At 40.7% G+C, this 13986-nt stretch overlaps 1 protein-coding gene and 1 long non-coding RNA gene across 2 annotated transcripts; both read left to right on the top strand.

Annotated features, from left to right (window-relative positions):
- The first annotated feature begins 633 nt into the window (after positions 1 to 633).
- On the top strand, positions 634 to 6961 carry SBDS (SBDS ribosome maturation factor). Its single transcript, XM_030871935.3, has 5 exons — positions 634 to 949; positions 1595 to 1724; positions 2226 to 2426; positions 4037 to 4201; positions 5129 to 6961. Exons 1-5 carry the CDS (start codon positions 822 to 824, stop codon positions 5255 to 5257), a joined length of 753 nt encoding a protein of 250 aa, XP_030727795.1. The 5' UTR covers positions 634 to 821; the 3' UTR covers positions 5258 to 6961.
- Positions 6962 to 8914: 1953 nt separating this feature from the next.
- On the top strand, positions 8915 to 12917 carry LOC132593482 (uncharacterized). Its single transcript, XR_009559055.1, has 3 exons — positions 8915 to 9485; positions 10231 to 10328; positions 12054 to 12917. It is a non-coding gene; the product is annotated as an uncharacterized lncRNA (long non-coding RNA).
- The last annotated feature ends 1069 nt before the right edge of the window (positions 12918 to 13986 follow it).

Genomic DNA, 13986 nt, shown 5'->3' on the forward strand with positions numbered 1-13986 from the left:
AAGCAGGCAAAAAAAGGAGGGGGTGGGGGAGGGAAAGTCGGCGTTAAGAAACTAAGGGCATCGCCAACCGAATGCAATATGTGAGCCTGTTTGAATCTCATTTGAAACACACCGACTGTAAAAAGGCATTATTTAGGGGAAATTTGATTATGGACTAGCAATGAGACGCTATTAAGGAATTATGGTTAATCTCGTTGGGTGTATTTGTTAGGAGTTTAGACTGAAGTATTTAAAGCTAAAACTTTATGATGATTTGCTTTAAAATACTCCAACAAAAAAAAAGAGGGAAAATGAAACAAGAACGGCAAAATGTTGATAATTGTTGAAGCGGGGTGATGGGTACATGGCAGTTCATTACACTTTTTTCTCTACGTTTTTTGTGTTAAAACTTTTCTATAACGAAAGGGTAATGTGGGCGTGGCCCGGAACTCCGCGGAACTGTGAGGTGCCCGGCACTGAGTTTCCACCCGGTCACCAAACATTAGCTCCACCAACCAATCAGAGCTCTTTCGTTCATTCCGGAAAGAAAATTACGTCAAGGAAGAGACCCACTCTTTCCGGGCGTGGAGCAGTGTCGTAAAAGCCACAATGCGCAGGCGTTCTAGCTCCCTCCTCCTCGCCCGGTTTTCTTAACACCTGACGCCTGCGCAGTAAGTTGCGTGGGTGGATCGTTTCGGCCGAGTTAGTAACGGCGCTGCGCAGTCTGCGGGCGTTACTGTGCCACGCGCCGCCGGGTGGTTATATCGAGGCTCAGTTAGCTCTCAGGCCGGCAGCGCAGGTTTGCCTTGGTTCGCCGGACCCAAGGTCTGTGAGCGGCCACGATGTCGATCTTCACCCCCACCAACCAGATCCGCCTGACCAATGTGGCCGTAGTACGAATGAAGCGAGCCGGGAAGCGCTTCGAAATCGCCTGCTACAAAAACAAAGTCGTGGGCTGGCGGAGCGGCGTGTGAGTGACACTCTCCCTCTGGGCCCTGGCCGGAGCTGGTAGCCTCAAAGGCGGCCTCCTTTGGTCGTCTAACGAATGGGCCTAGCTGGTGTCTCGCCAGGGAAGGAAATGGGAAACCTACTCCTGCTGCCCGGGCTTAGGGTCTAAACCAGACGTTCCCTTTTTTTTTGTTTGGTCGGTTTGGTTTGGGGCTTGGTTTTACTTTGCTTCCCGGGTGTCATAAAAGCCACAGCCAAGAAACCCCCATAACTGTGGTCCTTTCGTCAGAATAATGATAAAGGCAAAGGGCCTAGTTTTCCGTGTGCTTCTATAATTCGTGCGTTTGTCACAGATCTCAGCCCAGTAGTTGCACCGAAGTGCGTATAAGTTCTTCACTGCTGCCATCTAGGGGCTGGAATTCCTTGGCAGCAGCCGGACCCCACCCTTCAGTGATGGCACACAGACTCCCGCGACGTTTTTCACCTCTGAGTAACTGCGAATACAAATGGAGTTCTGGGTTACAAAATGGTCCCCTGGAACCGAGGGTCATTTAGGAGTATTTGTTGTTTCTTACTATTCATATCGACGCCTTCTTGTATTTAAATGTGAATGAACTTCGAAGTTTCAAGCATACTCACTTAGGACTTTCTCTCCTGTCCTCCCAAGGGAAAAAGACCTTGATGAAGTTCTGCAGACCCACTCAGTGTTTGTAAATGTCTCTAAAGGTCAGGTTGCAAAGAAGGAAGATCTCATCAGTGCGTTTGGAACAGATGACCAGACTGAAATCTGTAAGCAGGTGGGTTCTAACAGTTGCAGCACAATTGACCCTAATATCCAGTAGTATTAGATATTAGATTACAGGTATGTTAAACTTTAAAATACTATTTTTTTGGAGTGAACAGTTACTGTGCAATAATTCGATCCGTGCAGCATCACTTTTAATAATTCAGGACTTGGATTTTTTGCCAAAGCCTCCAGAAATCAGATTTCCTACTAAGCTGCATTATTTTGTTCATTTATATATTTTTAGTGTAATATACCTGAAAATAGAATTCCTTTTCAGGTATTTCATCATTTACACCCTCTGCTAAGATTACCTTTACCCCATTCCCCATCTAAATAAGTTAAGATTTTGGAACAAGATAATCCCTTTAGGCAAAGCTCAAGTTATTACCAAATATCAGTAGCTGAAGAGGATGAAATTTAATTTTCTCCCCAGTTATTAATTCCTGTGGTTAGTTAACAAGTAGTGTGGAATAAAGATATTACTTTTCTTAAACTTGTTGGGTTTTTTAAGATTTTAACTAAAGGAGAGGTTCAAGTGTCAGATAAAGAACGGCACACACAGCTGGAGCAGATGTTTAGGGACATTGCAACTATTGTGGCCGACAAATGTGTGAACCCTGAAACAAAGAGACCGTACACCGTTATCCTTATCGAGAGAGCCATGAAGGACATCCACTATTCGGTCAAACCCAACAAGAGTACAAAACAGCAGGTGAGTTGTTTTTTAATGTCAAAAAGTGTCCATGAAAATCAGTGTTCTCTGAGGAAAACATTAAAATAGTTGGTCGGTAATAACAAAATGGCACTACTTGGAAGCAAGTGGGAGGAGGTTTTGGGTACAGGGGAGGGGAACGATGGAGGTTTTAGAGAGAAGTGATGGAATTTGTTTTAACTAAACACAAATATACTAGGACTCTCATCTTCCTATCCAAGTCAGACTTTAAAGATAAAACTTGGATTCTTCCAACAAGGACCTACTGTATAGCACAGGGAGCTTGGCTCAATATTCTGTAATAACCTAAATGGGAAAAGAATTTGAAAAAGAATGGATACTTGTATGGGTATAACTGAATCCCTTTGCTGTACACCTGTAACTAACACATCATTGTTAATCAATTATACTCCAATATAAAGTAAAAAATGTTTTTACAAAGATAAAACTTGGATTTTTAAAGCATCATTTTAACCTCAGTTGTTAGATTTTTCTTTAATATTTGTATAATACATACACTATAAAAGTCACCCATTTAAAGCCTACAGTTCAGTCGTATACTCACAAAGTTTTTGCACCCTTCCCTGCTACCTAATTTGAGAACATTTCATCACCCCACAATGAAACCCTGTACCTGTTGGCAGTCACTTCTCATTCCCCTGTCTCGTAAGGAGGGAATAAGGCAACTGCAAATTTTATTTCTGTTTTTATTGACTTGTCTATTCTGCACATTTCATATAAATGGAGTCATACAGTATGTGGCCCTTTCAAGGTTAATCCATGTTGTAGCATCTATCAGTACTTTTTTCCTTCTTAGGACTGAATAATAGTTCATTGTATGGAAATACCACCTTTTGTTCATTCATCAGTTGGTGGACATTTGGGTTGTTCCCACTTTTTAGCTATCATGAATAATGCTGCTATGAAATTGATTACAAATTTTTGTGTGGACGTATGTTTCCATTTCTCTATACACAGGAACAGAATTGCTAGCTCATATGGTGACTGTATTAACCTTTTGAGGAATTGCTCGGCCGGTTTCCGAAACAGCTGAGCCATTTTACATTTCCACAATCAGTGTACAAGGGTTCCAGTTTCTCCACATCCTCAGTGATGTTTGTTATTGTCCGACTTCTTGATTATAGCCATCCTGGGGGTATTGTTCTGGTTTTGATTTGCATTTCCCTAATGACTGATAATTTGCGCATATTTTCATGGGCGTATTGACCCTTTGTCTTCTTTGGAGAAATCACTCTTCAGATCCTTTGACCATTTTTTAGTTGATTAGTTGTCTCTTCATTATTGAGTTGTAAGAGTTCTTTATATATCTTGGATACTAGTACCGTATCAAATGCACGATTTGCCAGTATTTTGTCATATTCTGTGGGTTGTCTTTTCACTTTCTTGATAGTTTTTTGAAGAACAAAAGGTTTTAATCTTGAAGCCCAATTTATCTATTTTTTTCCTGTGGTTGCTAATGTTCTTCATGTCATCTAAGAAACCATTGCCCAGTCCAGCTAGGTGGAAACTGCTTTGTTTTGAATACCTTCTGCAGTAATGCAGCAGAAGAAGCAAAGAAATTACAGACGTTTTTAATTTTGTCTTGATAGGCTTTGGAAGTGATAAAGCAGTTAAAGGAGAAAATGAAGATAGAACGTGCTCACATGAGACTTCGGTTCATTCTTCCAGTGAATGAAGGGAAGAAGCTGAAAGAAAAACTCAAGCCACTCATCAAGGTTATAGAAAGTGAAGACTATGGTCAACAGTTAGATATTGTAAGATTAACATACTCTTGTTTCTTTGCTTCCACGTTACCAAAATATTTCTCTAGTCATAAATCTGTCACATTTAGAAGGTGTGAACAGTAAGACATTTCCAGTAATGTCTTAACTAGAATTAGGTAAGACAGTCAAGGTCTCCGTAGAACCAAATTGTCATTAAGAACACTTACACTTTTTGTTTGCTTTTTTAGTTAAATTATTCATGATAAAATGATTTTGGTCAATGCTCATTTTCGATGAGAATATATTTTACAGTGAGTCTTCTATTAATGAGGAGATTGGAACTAGGACTAAAAGTTTGTCAGTCTCATTTACCACAGAACATTTTAAAGAAGCAGCAAAAACATCATGTCTTTGGGTCCTCACCCTGCAGCTTCAGACATCGTGTAAATTCAGCTGTCTGCAAACCCACGTCTTAGAGCTTTATAGCTTCTTGACAAATAAATGAGCTCTAGAGGACTGTTGCCCTTTCCACTGTAGATGTAAAACAACACATCTGACACTCTGAAGTTCTAAAATCTTTGCAAAACTTTGCACATGGTTTCTAAATAGGCCTTCCACCTCTTTTTTTTTTTTCTTCAAATGTGGCTACAAAGAGATGATTTCATTGAACTGTAAATTTTAACGCTAAATTTTAGTGTGAAAAGGACCATAGCCTTCTAATCCAACCACTTCGTTTTACAGCTGAGGAATCTGGAAGTCCTCAGTAGGGAGAATAATGCCTTGTCACAGGGGCCTGCGTGCATACCTAAGGGCAGAGGCTGGACCAGAGCCCAGCCCACCGTCCTGTGCGTTGTCTTATCTGTGGTTGTAGAGAGACCTGGAATGTATGGTGTGTTTGTCTCATATGAAGTGAAAGCTGTGTCCATTCTATGGTACTGCTCTTCCTCATGTGGTCAACAGCTGTGTTCAATGTTTCAGGTGTGTCTCATCGACCCCGGCTGCTTCCGAGAAATCGATGAGCTCGTAAAAAAGGAGACAAAAGGCAAAGGCTCTTTGGAAGTACTCAGTTTGAAAGACGTGGAAGAAGGAGATGAGAAATTGGAGTGACAGTCATCAGTCTCTTCAGCTGTCAAACACTAAAGCGTTTGCGTTTCCCACAGCCCTGTTTTCTTTCTGTGATCTGCCAAATACTTGCTCAGATGAGTTGACACTTTCCATCTTTGTGGCAAACATGTACACAAAAAGACTTTCCTACGTAAGTATTATAATGTGGGATTCATTTAGTTTTAATTATCAAATAGGGTTTTAGGCAAAAGTGAAATACAGAGTCCAGAGTAGCATTTTGTTACTGCCTCATGCCTTTGAGCTTTCCAGGGTGAAAGTTATTTGACACAACTCTTGTGGATAAAAAATAAGTTTTGTACATTATAAGAAAACAACTTTGGGAGGATATATCTGTATGACAGAAAGGGAGGATTTGCCAAAAAAGAAAATGTGTAATGTCTTATTTCTACTTAATGAAATGTGTGTATAGGGGTAACTGTCTCGTGACCTAATACAAAGCTTGGATGATGACTTCTTGATTTTCTGAAAAATAGATAGATGATGACTGTGCAGGACTTCAATAATGTTCATCAAACATGCTGCCATAGCCTAGATTATTCTTGGTAAAAAATACAGCCATTTATTCTAATTCTTAAAGTTTATAATATATATTACTAGAGTTGAAAATATACGTAATCAATAAAACCACTGTTTATTTTTGTTAAACTATGGCTTGTATTTCTAGACAGCTTCCTACCTTTTTCTTTTCTCTGCCTCTTGTCTGGTAGGATGGGAGAGTTCTTAGCAGGATTAAACAAGTCAGGAGGAGGAGTGCTCAGAACAGGGCCTGTTCTGTTAAATACCTGATAAACCTTAGAGATATTATTTGGGATGTAATTGAACTTGAGTGTTTTAGTATTTGAACACTTAAATAGACAATGTGCAAGTTTTTTTAAATCTACTTATCCTCAAAAGAGATAGTCTAGAATACAAAGTAGGGTTTTCCTCAAAATAAACATACAGATGTATTTTTATTTTTTATTATTATTATTTTTTTTTGTGATACGTGGGCCTCCCACTGCTGCGGCCTCTCCCGTTGCAGAGCACAGGCTCCGGACGCGCAGGCTCAGCGGCCATGGCTCATGGGCCCAGCCGCTCCGCGGCACGTGGGATCCTCCCGGACCGGGGCACGAACCCGTGTCCCCTGCATCGGCAGGCGAACTCTCAACCACCGCGCCACCAGGGAAGGCCCCATACAGATGTATTTTATGCACAGAAGTTTTTAAGTGAAAAAGAGTTCTTGACTTGAACAGTTTCTGATTGGTTGATTGAAGTCAAACATTTTTCTCATAGTGTTGGAAGAAATATTCTTAAGACACACTTTCTTTAACGGTGAAATTAAACTACTGTTCAGATACAGTCTTCAAGATGACCCCCTCACTGATTCCATTTTACTTACATAGTTTGTTGTTTTACAAAAATGATCTAAACTTGAAGTCCCAGGAAATTATTTTAACCAATGAAGTTTACACTTTATTTCTAGCTTAAACAGTTAAAGCAACGTTTCAGGTCGAAAGTCATAATTACTAAAAATGTTCAAGAGCTGCATCTTGAATAGAAAAAAGATAAATGTTACCATAACATTGCCTTAAGTTTTTTCCCATTCTCATACTCATTTCTTCTAAAAAGCTGGAACTTCAAGAATTGTCAAATGTAAATCAGAGTCATGTTTCTGAACCTATAAAAAATAAAAAATTTTCTACCTTATATTAATCTCGTTATTCAGAAGTGGTTAAAAAGTTTGGTTCATGATTATCTTCCCAGTAGCACTGCTATAATGGATTACCTTAAGGATTATCGGTTTATTTTGCTTTTTCAACGCAAGCTTTATTGTGTACATTTGGCCAGAATGACGTTTCAGAATTAAACCTTTCCATTAGCAGAGCTCTTTTCTTTGAAGTTTCCCTTGTACCCATACACAACTATTTGTTCCAGCTTATGTAACCTCATACCACTTTGAAATTCCCTGGTTGACCTTGATTTTTGCCCTACCTTGTGTTATAGAGAGCTGCTTAAACACCTTCCTGGCACGCTAGATTGTGAGCAGCTCAAGGGCAGGAGGTTAGCCAGCTATGTGTATCCCTCCATGGTTTGGACCTGGTAGTTGTGGAATAAGTGTCTGTGGAGTTATAAGCATCCTCTCTCGGTGGGGGTCCATGCCATCAGAAGTGAGGACAGGTAATGACTTTTTCAAATCCATCTTTAAAGCTTGACTGAGTTTTTGTCAGCTAAGCCAGAGCCTCCCACCGTTCATACCCATGCATGCTGCTGTGCCGCTGGTGGTTTGTGTCTGCACAGATCCCCTCAGTCCTGAGGGCTTTTATCTCTGCCTGCAAGCAGCCACTCACATTTACCCCAGGGTGTCATACGCACATATTCTGTGGGGCTGTGATAGGGGAAATTGGGTAGCAGCACTCATTATTGTAAACAGTAGCCACACACATGATTTTAACCTGCATGCTACCCTTAAGCCCACATCATGAGGTCCCTATGATTTTGGTAGTAGTGCATTTCCTTATTTAGAATTTTTTGTGTACTTGCTCTTAAATTACTGAAATTTCAAGGTATTGATTATTTGAAAATACATTTCTGCTGCAGCATATTAGAGGTGATCGTGGATAAATAGTTTGCCACTAACAGCATTTAATGTCTGGGATGATGAAGGCCATTGATTTTCATCTCCACATGTATATTAATGGTACCTACAAAATTAACGAGTCTAAATGTAATTTTATAGCAGCAACAGTTCTTCTGAGCTAAAAGTATAGTCCTGACCTAACAGTTTTACAACACTCTGAGCACGTGTACTTGAATGGCCCAGGGCCCACTTCCAAACACCCCAGAGGAAGAGTCACCAGTTTCACCAAATTCCTACATATTTTTGGTTGGTAGAGAATGGAGATAAATGGGTTGTGGAATTGAAAAGAACAGAGTCATTTTTACTGCAGAGAGGAACAGAGCTGTCTTCTACACTCAGTGCTATTCATATCTTAGGAGATTTTTCCATCTGGTGATACACTTGAATGCCAAAAGTTTCTTGAGTGGCACTCTTCCTGTGGCAGACGAGCATAGTTGGCATACTTTTCAAGGAAAAAGGGCCACAAGCTTATTTATTACTGTCGTGCAGAGGTAGGATCAAGACTAGGAATCTTGCATGTAATCAAGGTAAAATAGTTTGTGGTTTTACAGTTAAAACTTTGCAGATTATAGAAAGATTTTGGACATGTATTGGCATGACAAAAGGGAATAAAGAAAGCATTTCTTAGTGAAATTTGTATAAAGAGATAATTGTGTAAAACTTGAATGATAACCGCCTGATTTTCTCAGAGATATGGTGATAGTTCAGGTGTTCAATAATTGTGTTGAACATGCTGCCATAATTAAGATTTCATAATAGTATAGAATATTATTTTTTAAAGGGCTCGTCATCACTGCATTTGGGATTTTTCTTTTGAGTAAAAAACAGTTAAAAGGGGCTTCCCTGGTGATGCAGTGGTTAAGAATCCGCCTGCCAACGCAGGGAACACGGGTTCGAGCCCTAGTCCGGGAAGATCCCACATGCCGCAGAGCAACTAAGCCCGTGCGCCACAACTACTGAGCCTGCGCTCTAGAGCCCGCGAGCCACAGCTACTGAGCCCGTGTGCCACAACTACTGACCCTGCACTCTAGAGCCCACGAGCCACAACTACTGAAGCCCCCGTGCCTAGGGCCCGTGCTCTGCAACAAGAGAAGCCACTGCAATGAGAAGCCTGTGCACCGCAACAAAGAGTAGCCCCTGCTCGCCGCAACTAGAGAAAGCCCGCGCGCAGCAACAAAGACCCAATGCAGCCAAAAATAATAAAAACAAATAAAATAAAGGAAACTTAGATTTTAAAATAATAATAAAATAAAAATGGACAAGGAAAGCAGAACGAGTGGCTCAGAGAGAAGTAAGGATGGGAGAAGGGGCAGGAGAGATTTGAAGCGGGATACTCACCCACTATTGCTGGCGTCGAAGATGGAGGAACGGAACCACGACCCAAACAACGCAGGCAGCTTCCAGAAGCTGGGAAGGACCCTCAGCTGACAGCCATCAAGGAAATGGGGGCCTGAAAGGAACTAAATTCTACCAACAGCCTGAGATAGTGAGGAAATGGATTCTCGCCTAAGAGCTCCCAGGACGGACACAGCCGACCCCGTGATTTTAGTCCAGTTAGATCTGAACCCGGCTTCCGACATACAGAACCATAAGGTAACAAGTTTGTGTATTTTAAACTGCTAAGTTTGTGCTAATGTGTTACAAAAGAAGTAGAAACTGTAGATTATGGATGTTTCAATACGATGAGCAAAAAATGGGTGATTCGCTCAAAGACATCTGTATAATTGGCTATCTGTCTAATAGAGCCAAACTCCTACATCATAACATAAAGAAAATTAATTTTACATGAATTATAGAGCTAAGTGTAAAAATAAAGGCATGAGAAAATATAGACAATAAAGTGTTCAAAAATATAGGAAAATATTTTACCCTAAGAGTAAAAGAGGCTTTCTTAAGGAAAATAGAAACCTGGAAATTATAAAGGAAAATACTGAAGGATTTAACAACCCAAAAAAGTGAAATTTCCGAATGACAAAAGATACTTCAAGAAAGTTCAGAGAAAATATGATTGAAAGAAAATACATGGAACATTTAAGTCAGGTGGAATGCCAGCAAGTCAGGACAAACCAATAAAATAGTCTTATGCTCAGCCCCAAGCACTAGAAATAAATGCAAAATAAGATGATCACCTTCTCTCAGAGAAATGCAAAATAATGAAAAATAATTTTCCATCCATCATATTGAGGAAAAGTTAAAAAATTCTGATACTGTCAAGGATGGGGGCGGAGGGACCACCACTTTCACACATTTACTGATGGAAGTATAAATTGCTACAGACATTTAGGAAAATAACCTGGTGGTATCTTTAAAATTTTAAATATGTATACCTTACATTTAGGTATCTATCCTCCAGAAATAAATGTATCTAAATTCTAAGGATATACATACAGAGATGTTTTCTGCTTTGGAAGACCTGAAAATAACCATCCGTAACACGTAAGTATTAATAAATTGCAATACTTCCTTATTGTGAAGAATTAGGTAGTTTTTACAAATGAGACGTACCTACCTGTGTGTCCTATAGAGACCTATAATATTACATAACGTCCAAGACAATAAAAGTGGAGGCGGGGGGAAGGGTTGGAGGAAGGGAAACACATTACAGAACAATGTGTTACAGTTTAATCCCATTCTTTTACCTCTTTTGGAGGTGTAGGGGAGGAAGACTTTTTCTTCTGGGTTCTTTAGCTGGTTGGATCATTAAACTGACACAAGGCAGATTAACAGGAGAAAAACAGATTTCATTTCATATACGTGGGAACTCATACAAAAATATGAGACTCAAAGTAAGTGACCGAAGCAGGCAGCTTTATACCTTTTAGACAAGGAAACAATAAATTTGTGAAGAATTGACGAGACAAAGGTGTTTGGGCTTGGGGTAGCAAATTAGTGAAGTAACAAGGTTTGTTTATACAGCCTTCGGGGCCCTGAATTCCCTGTCTCTGGTGATAAGGAGGCCTTCCACCCTCCTGGTACAGAAAGGACACCTTTCACATGAGAGATTTATTTCCTACTTTCAGGGGAACAAAAGAAGTCAGAGTGTCCTTGCACTGACCGTTTCTTAACTATAATCCAAAATAATCAATATGCCCAAGTGGCATATTTTGGGGTGCAAGTTTTCAAAGAATAAGGAAATACTAATTTTAAGCTGTTGTGTATTGAATACTAGTGGACCCAAATTTTAAGGAAATTAAATAATCAAAACATTCAATTTAAAATAGAAATAAATTGGCAAGGGATAGCGCTTCATGGAATAAAATGATTCGCCACAGAAGAATTTTTTTTTAAATAAGCTTTTCGGTTACATTTAAAGTGACATTAAATCTTTAGTCTCATCAGTGTTCATTTTCAAGGCTCTCTTCTGCCCCGACCTTTGGACACGGTGGGAGACTTCCATGGTTCTGGGAACCTGAGGTCTTAAACTCTGTCCCTTGTGTGACCAGGACCTTAGCAGGTGACCCTGGCCCTACAAAGCAAGTTGCAAGAGCAAAAAGCCCAGGAAAGAGTGCAGATGGGTTGCTCCACGATAAGGTCCTGCACCTACTTCAGGTGCTAGGAGGCGTGGATGATGTAACGTTACTTAGGTCAGCTGGCAGGGAAGCCAGGGGAGAATTTCAAACAAAAATCAAGCAGAGCCAGGGAATGGTGGAAGGCTACCAGTGAAGACAGAAGATAGGAGACTGGAGCAGAGCAGCTACTTCTCACCGCAGTTCACCTCCCCCCAGGGCAAACAATGTGTGTTGGCCCTGACATTTCTTCACGTACTTCTCCTCCAAGGCTGAGTCCAGCCCAGGGATTCAGTGCCAATGAAACAACTTCCCCATTTTTTTTGTCCTTCAGTCTCATGGCATGGATCTCAGATTTAAACCCTTTTAATCAGTCTTTGAACGTTTTGCTTTTCTCCAAATAGTCTAGCCTACTGTAAACCACAGAAGGGCAAACGAGCAGGGCAGCCTACTCGTTTTTGGAGCAACCCATTTTATATCATTTTCCATTTTCCATCATGGCTCAGCTTAGGTGTATGTATATCATTGAGATACAAGTTTTTCCAAGAAAAAGTACCCTTACTACATGCAGTGTCTAATATGCTCCATTATTTTCTATTCTACTACTTTTCTTTTTTCTTTTTTTATCATTCTTCATGCCCGCCATGACCTGCAGTATGAAAAACATCGTTCTGTGTGTCATCATCCCAGATCACAAAGTCGTTTGGGAAGGATTATGGTTTTTCCATTGTTCTTTTGCTTCAGAAGCTAAGGATCCTTCCCTCCCGCCATCTGATTGACACAGAGGGAGACCTGGAGTCCTCGGCTACACACCTGGACCCTCACTCCAGCTGTGCTCCAGGACTCAAATCCAGGCCCTTTTACACCAGACCTACTCAACAATCAAACCACGTGGTTAGTGTTCATGACCCTTCCTGCCTTGAGTCCCAAGACATCAGAGGACAACTCCTAACAGGTCCACTGATGACCAATGACTTGCAAAGCTCTGCCTCTGTCTTTCAGTCTCCAAAGAGAGGCTCTTCAGGTCTGTATTTCCCAAATCCACCTTCATAGATCCCTTTTCAAATGAAAAGTCTTCACCATCATTTGGGGTTGAAACCTGTTGAGTTTTTGTACAAGGACTGAAAAAGATAAAGAACGACAGCAAAAAAAAAAAAGAATTCTTGTTCTGAAAACAGTGGAACTTTGCCTATATTCATTCTTCTTTCTTCCCCTCTGAACATTTTTTGGGGAGCTCTATAAATTTATAAACAATAGAAGGAAGGATGTGGAGTATAGAGTCAGAAAACCCTGACTGTAATCCCAGCTCTTCCAGTTAACAGCTGTGTGACCTCTGACAAATCACTTCACCTCTCTGAGCCTTTATTTCCTCATCAGTAAAATGGAGCTGATAATGGATGCAAAGCCTAAACCCATCCCGGAGCACATGCACAATATATTGTTTTTAACATTATTTCAGAGAAGTTTGCTGATATACCTTCACGGCCGCAGAACAAGCTGGTGGCTGAGCAAGAAGACATTGCTGGGGCTTCCCTGGTGGCGCAGTGGTTGAGAGTCCGCCTGCCAATGCAGGGGACACGGGTTCGTGCCCCGGTCCTGGAAGATCCCACATGCTGTGGAGCGGCTAGGCCCATGAGCCATGGCCGTTGAGCCTGTGCGTCCGGAGCCTGTGCTCCTCAACGGGAGAGGCCACAACAGTGAGAGGCCCGCATACTGCAAAAAAAAAAAAAAAGAAGACATTGCTTTCCTCATGGGCAGGACATAGCACCAGGGCCCAGGGTCTAACATGGGCTTTCTCACCTTTAAAATGGAGAAAATACCCTCACCTTTAAAATATTCTCACCTTGAAAAGGGAACCCTCCTACGTTTGTGGGAATGTAAATTGGTGCAGCCACCATGGAGAACAGTATGGAGGTTCCTGAAAAAACTAAAAATAGAGTTACTATATGATCCTGCTTATATCTGGAGAAGACTATAATTGGAAAAGATACATGCACCCCAGTGTTCATAGCAGCACTATATACAATAGCCAAGACATGAAGCAACCTAAATGTCCATCAACAGATGAATGGATAAAAATTATGTGGTACATATATACAATGGAATATTACTCAGCCATAAAAAAGAATGAAAGCATGCCATTTGCAGCAATATGGGTGGACCTAGAGATGATCATACTAAGTGAAGTAAGTCAGAGAAAGACAAATATCGTATGTGGAATTTAAACAAATTATACAAATGAACTTATTTATAAAACAGAAACAGACAGATATAGAAAACAAACTTATGGGACGTCCCTGGTGGTCCAATGGGTAAGACTCTGCACTCCCAAGGCAGGGGGCCTGGATTTGATCCCTGGTCGGGGAACTAGATCCCGCATGCATGCTGCAACTAAGAGTTCACATGCCGCAACTAAAAGATCTCACATGCCACAACAAAGATCCCATGTGCCACAACTAAGACCTGGCGCAGCCTAAATAAATATATTTTTAAAAAAGAAAGAAAACAAACTTATGGTTACCAAAGGGGAAGTGGGGGGATATATTAGGAATTTAGCATTAGAAGATACTGCTGTATAAGAAATAGCT

This window comes from Globicephala melas, chromosome 15 (genome assembly GCF_963455315.2).
Source record: "Globicephala melas chromosome 15, mGloMel1.2, whole genome shotgun sequence".
NCBI lineage: Eukaryota > Metazoa > Chordata > Mammalia > Artiodactyla > Delphinidae > Globicephala > Globicephala melas.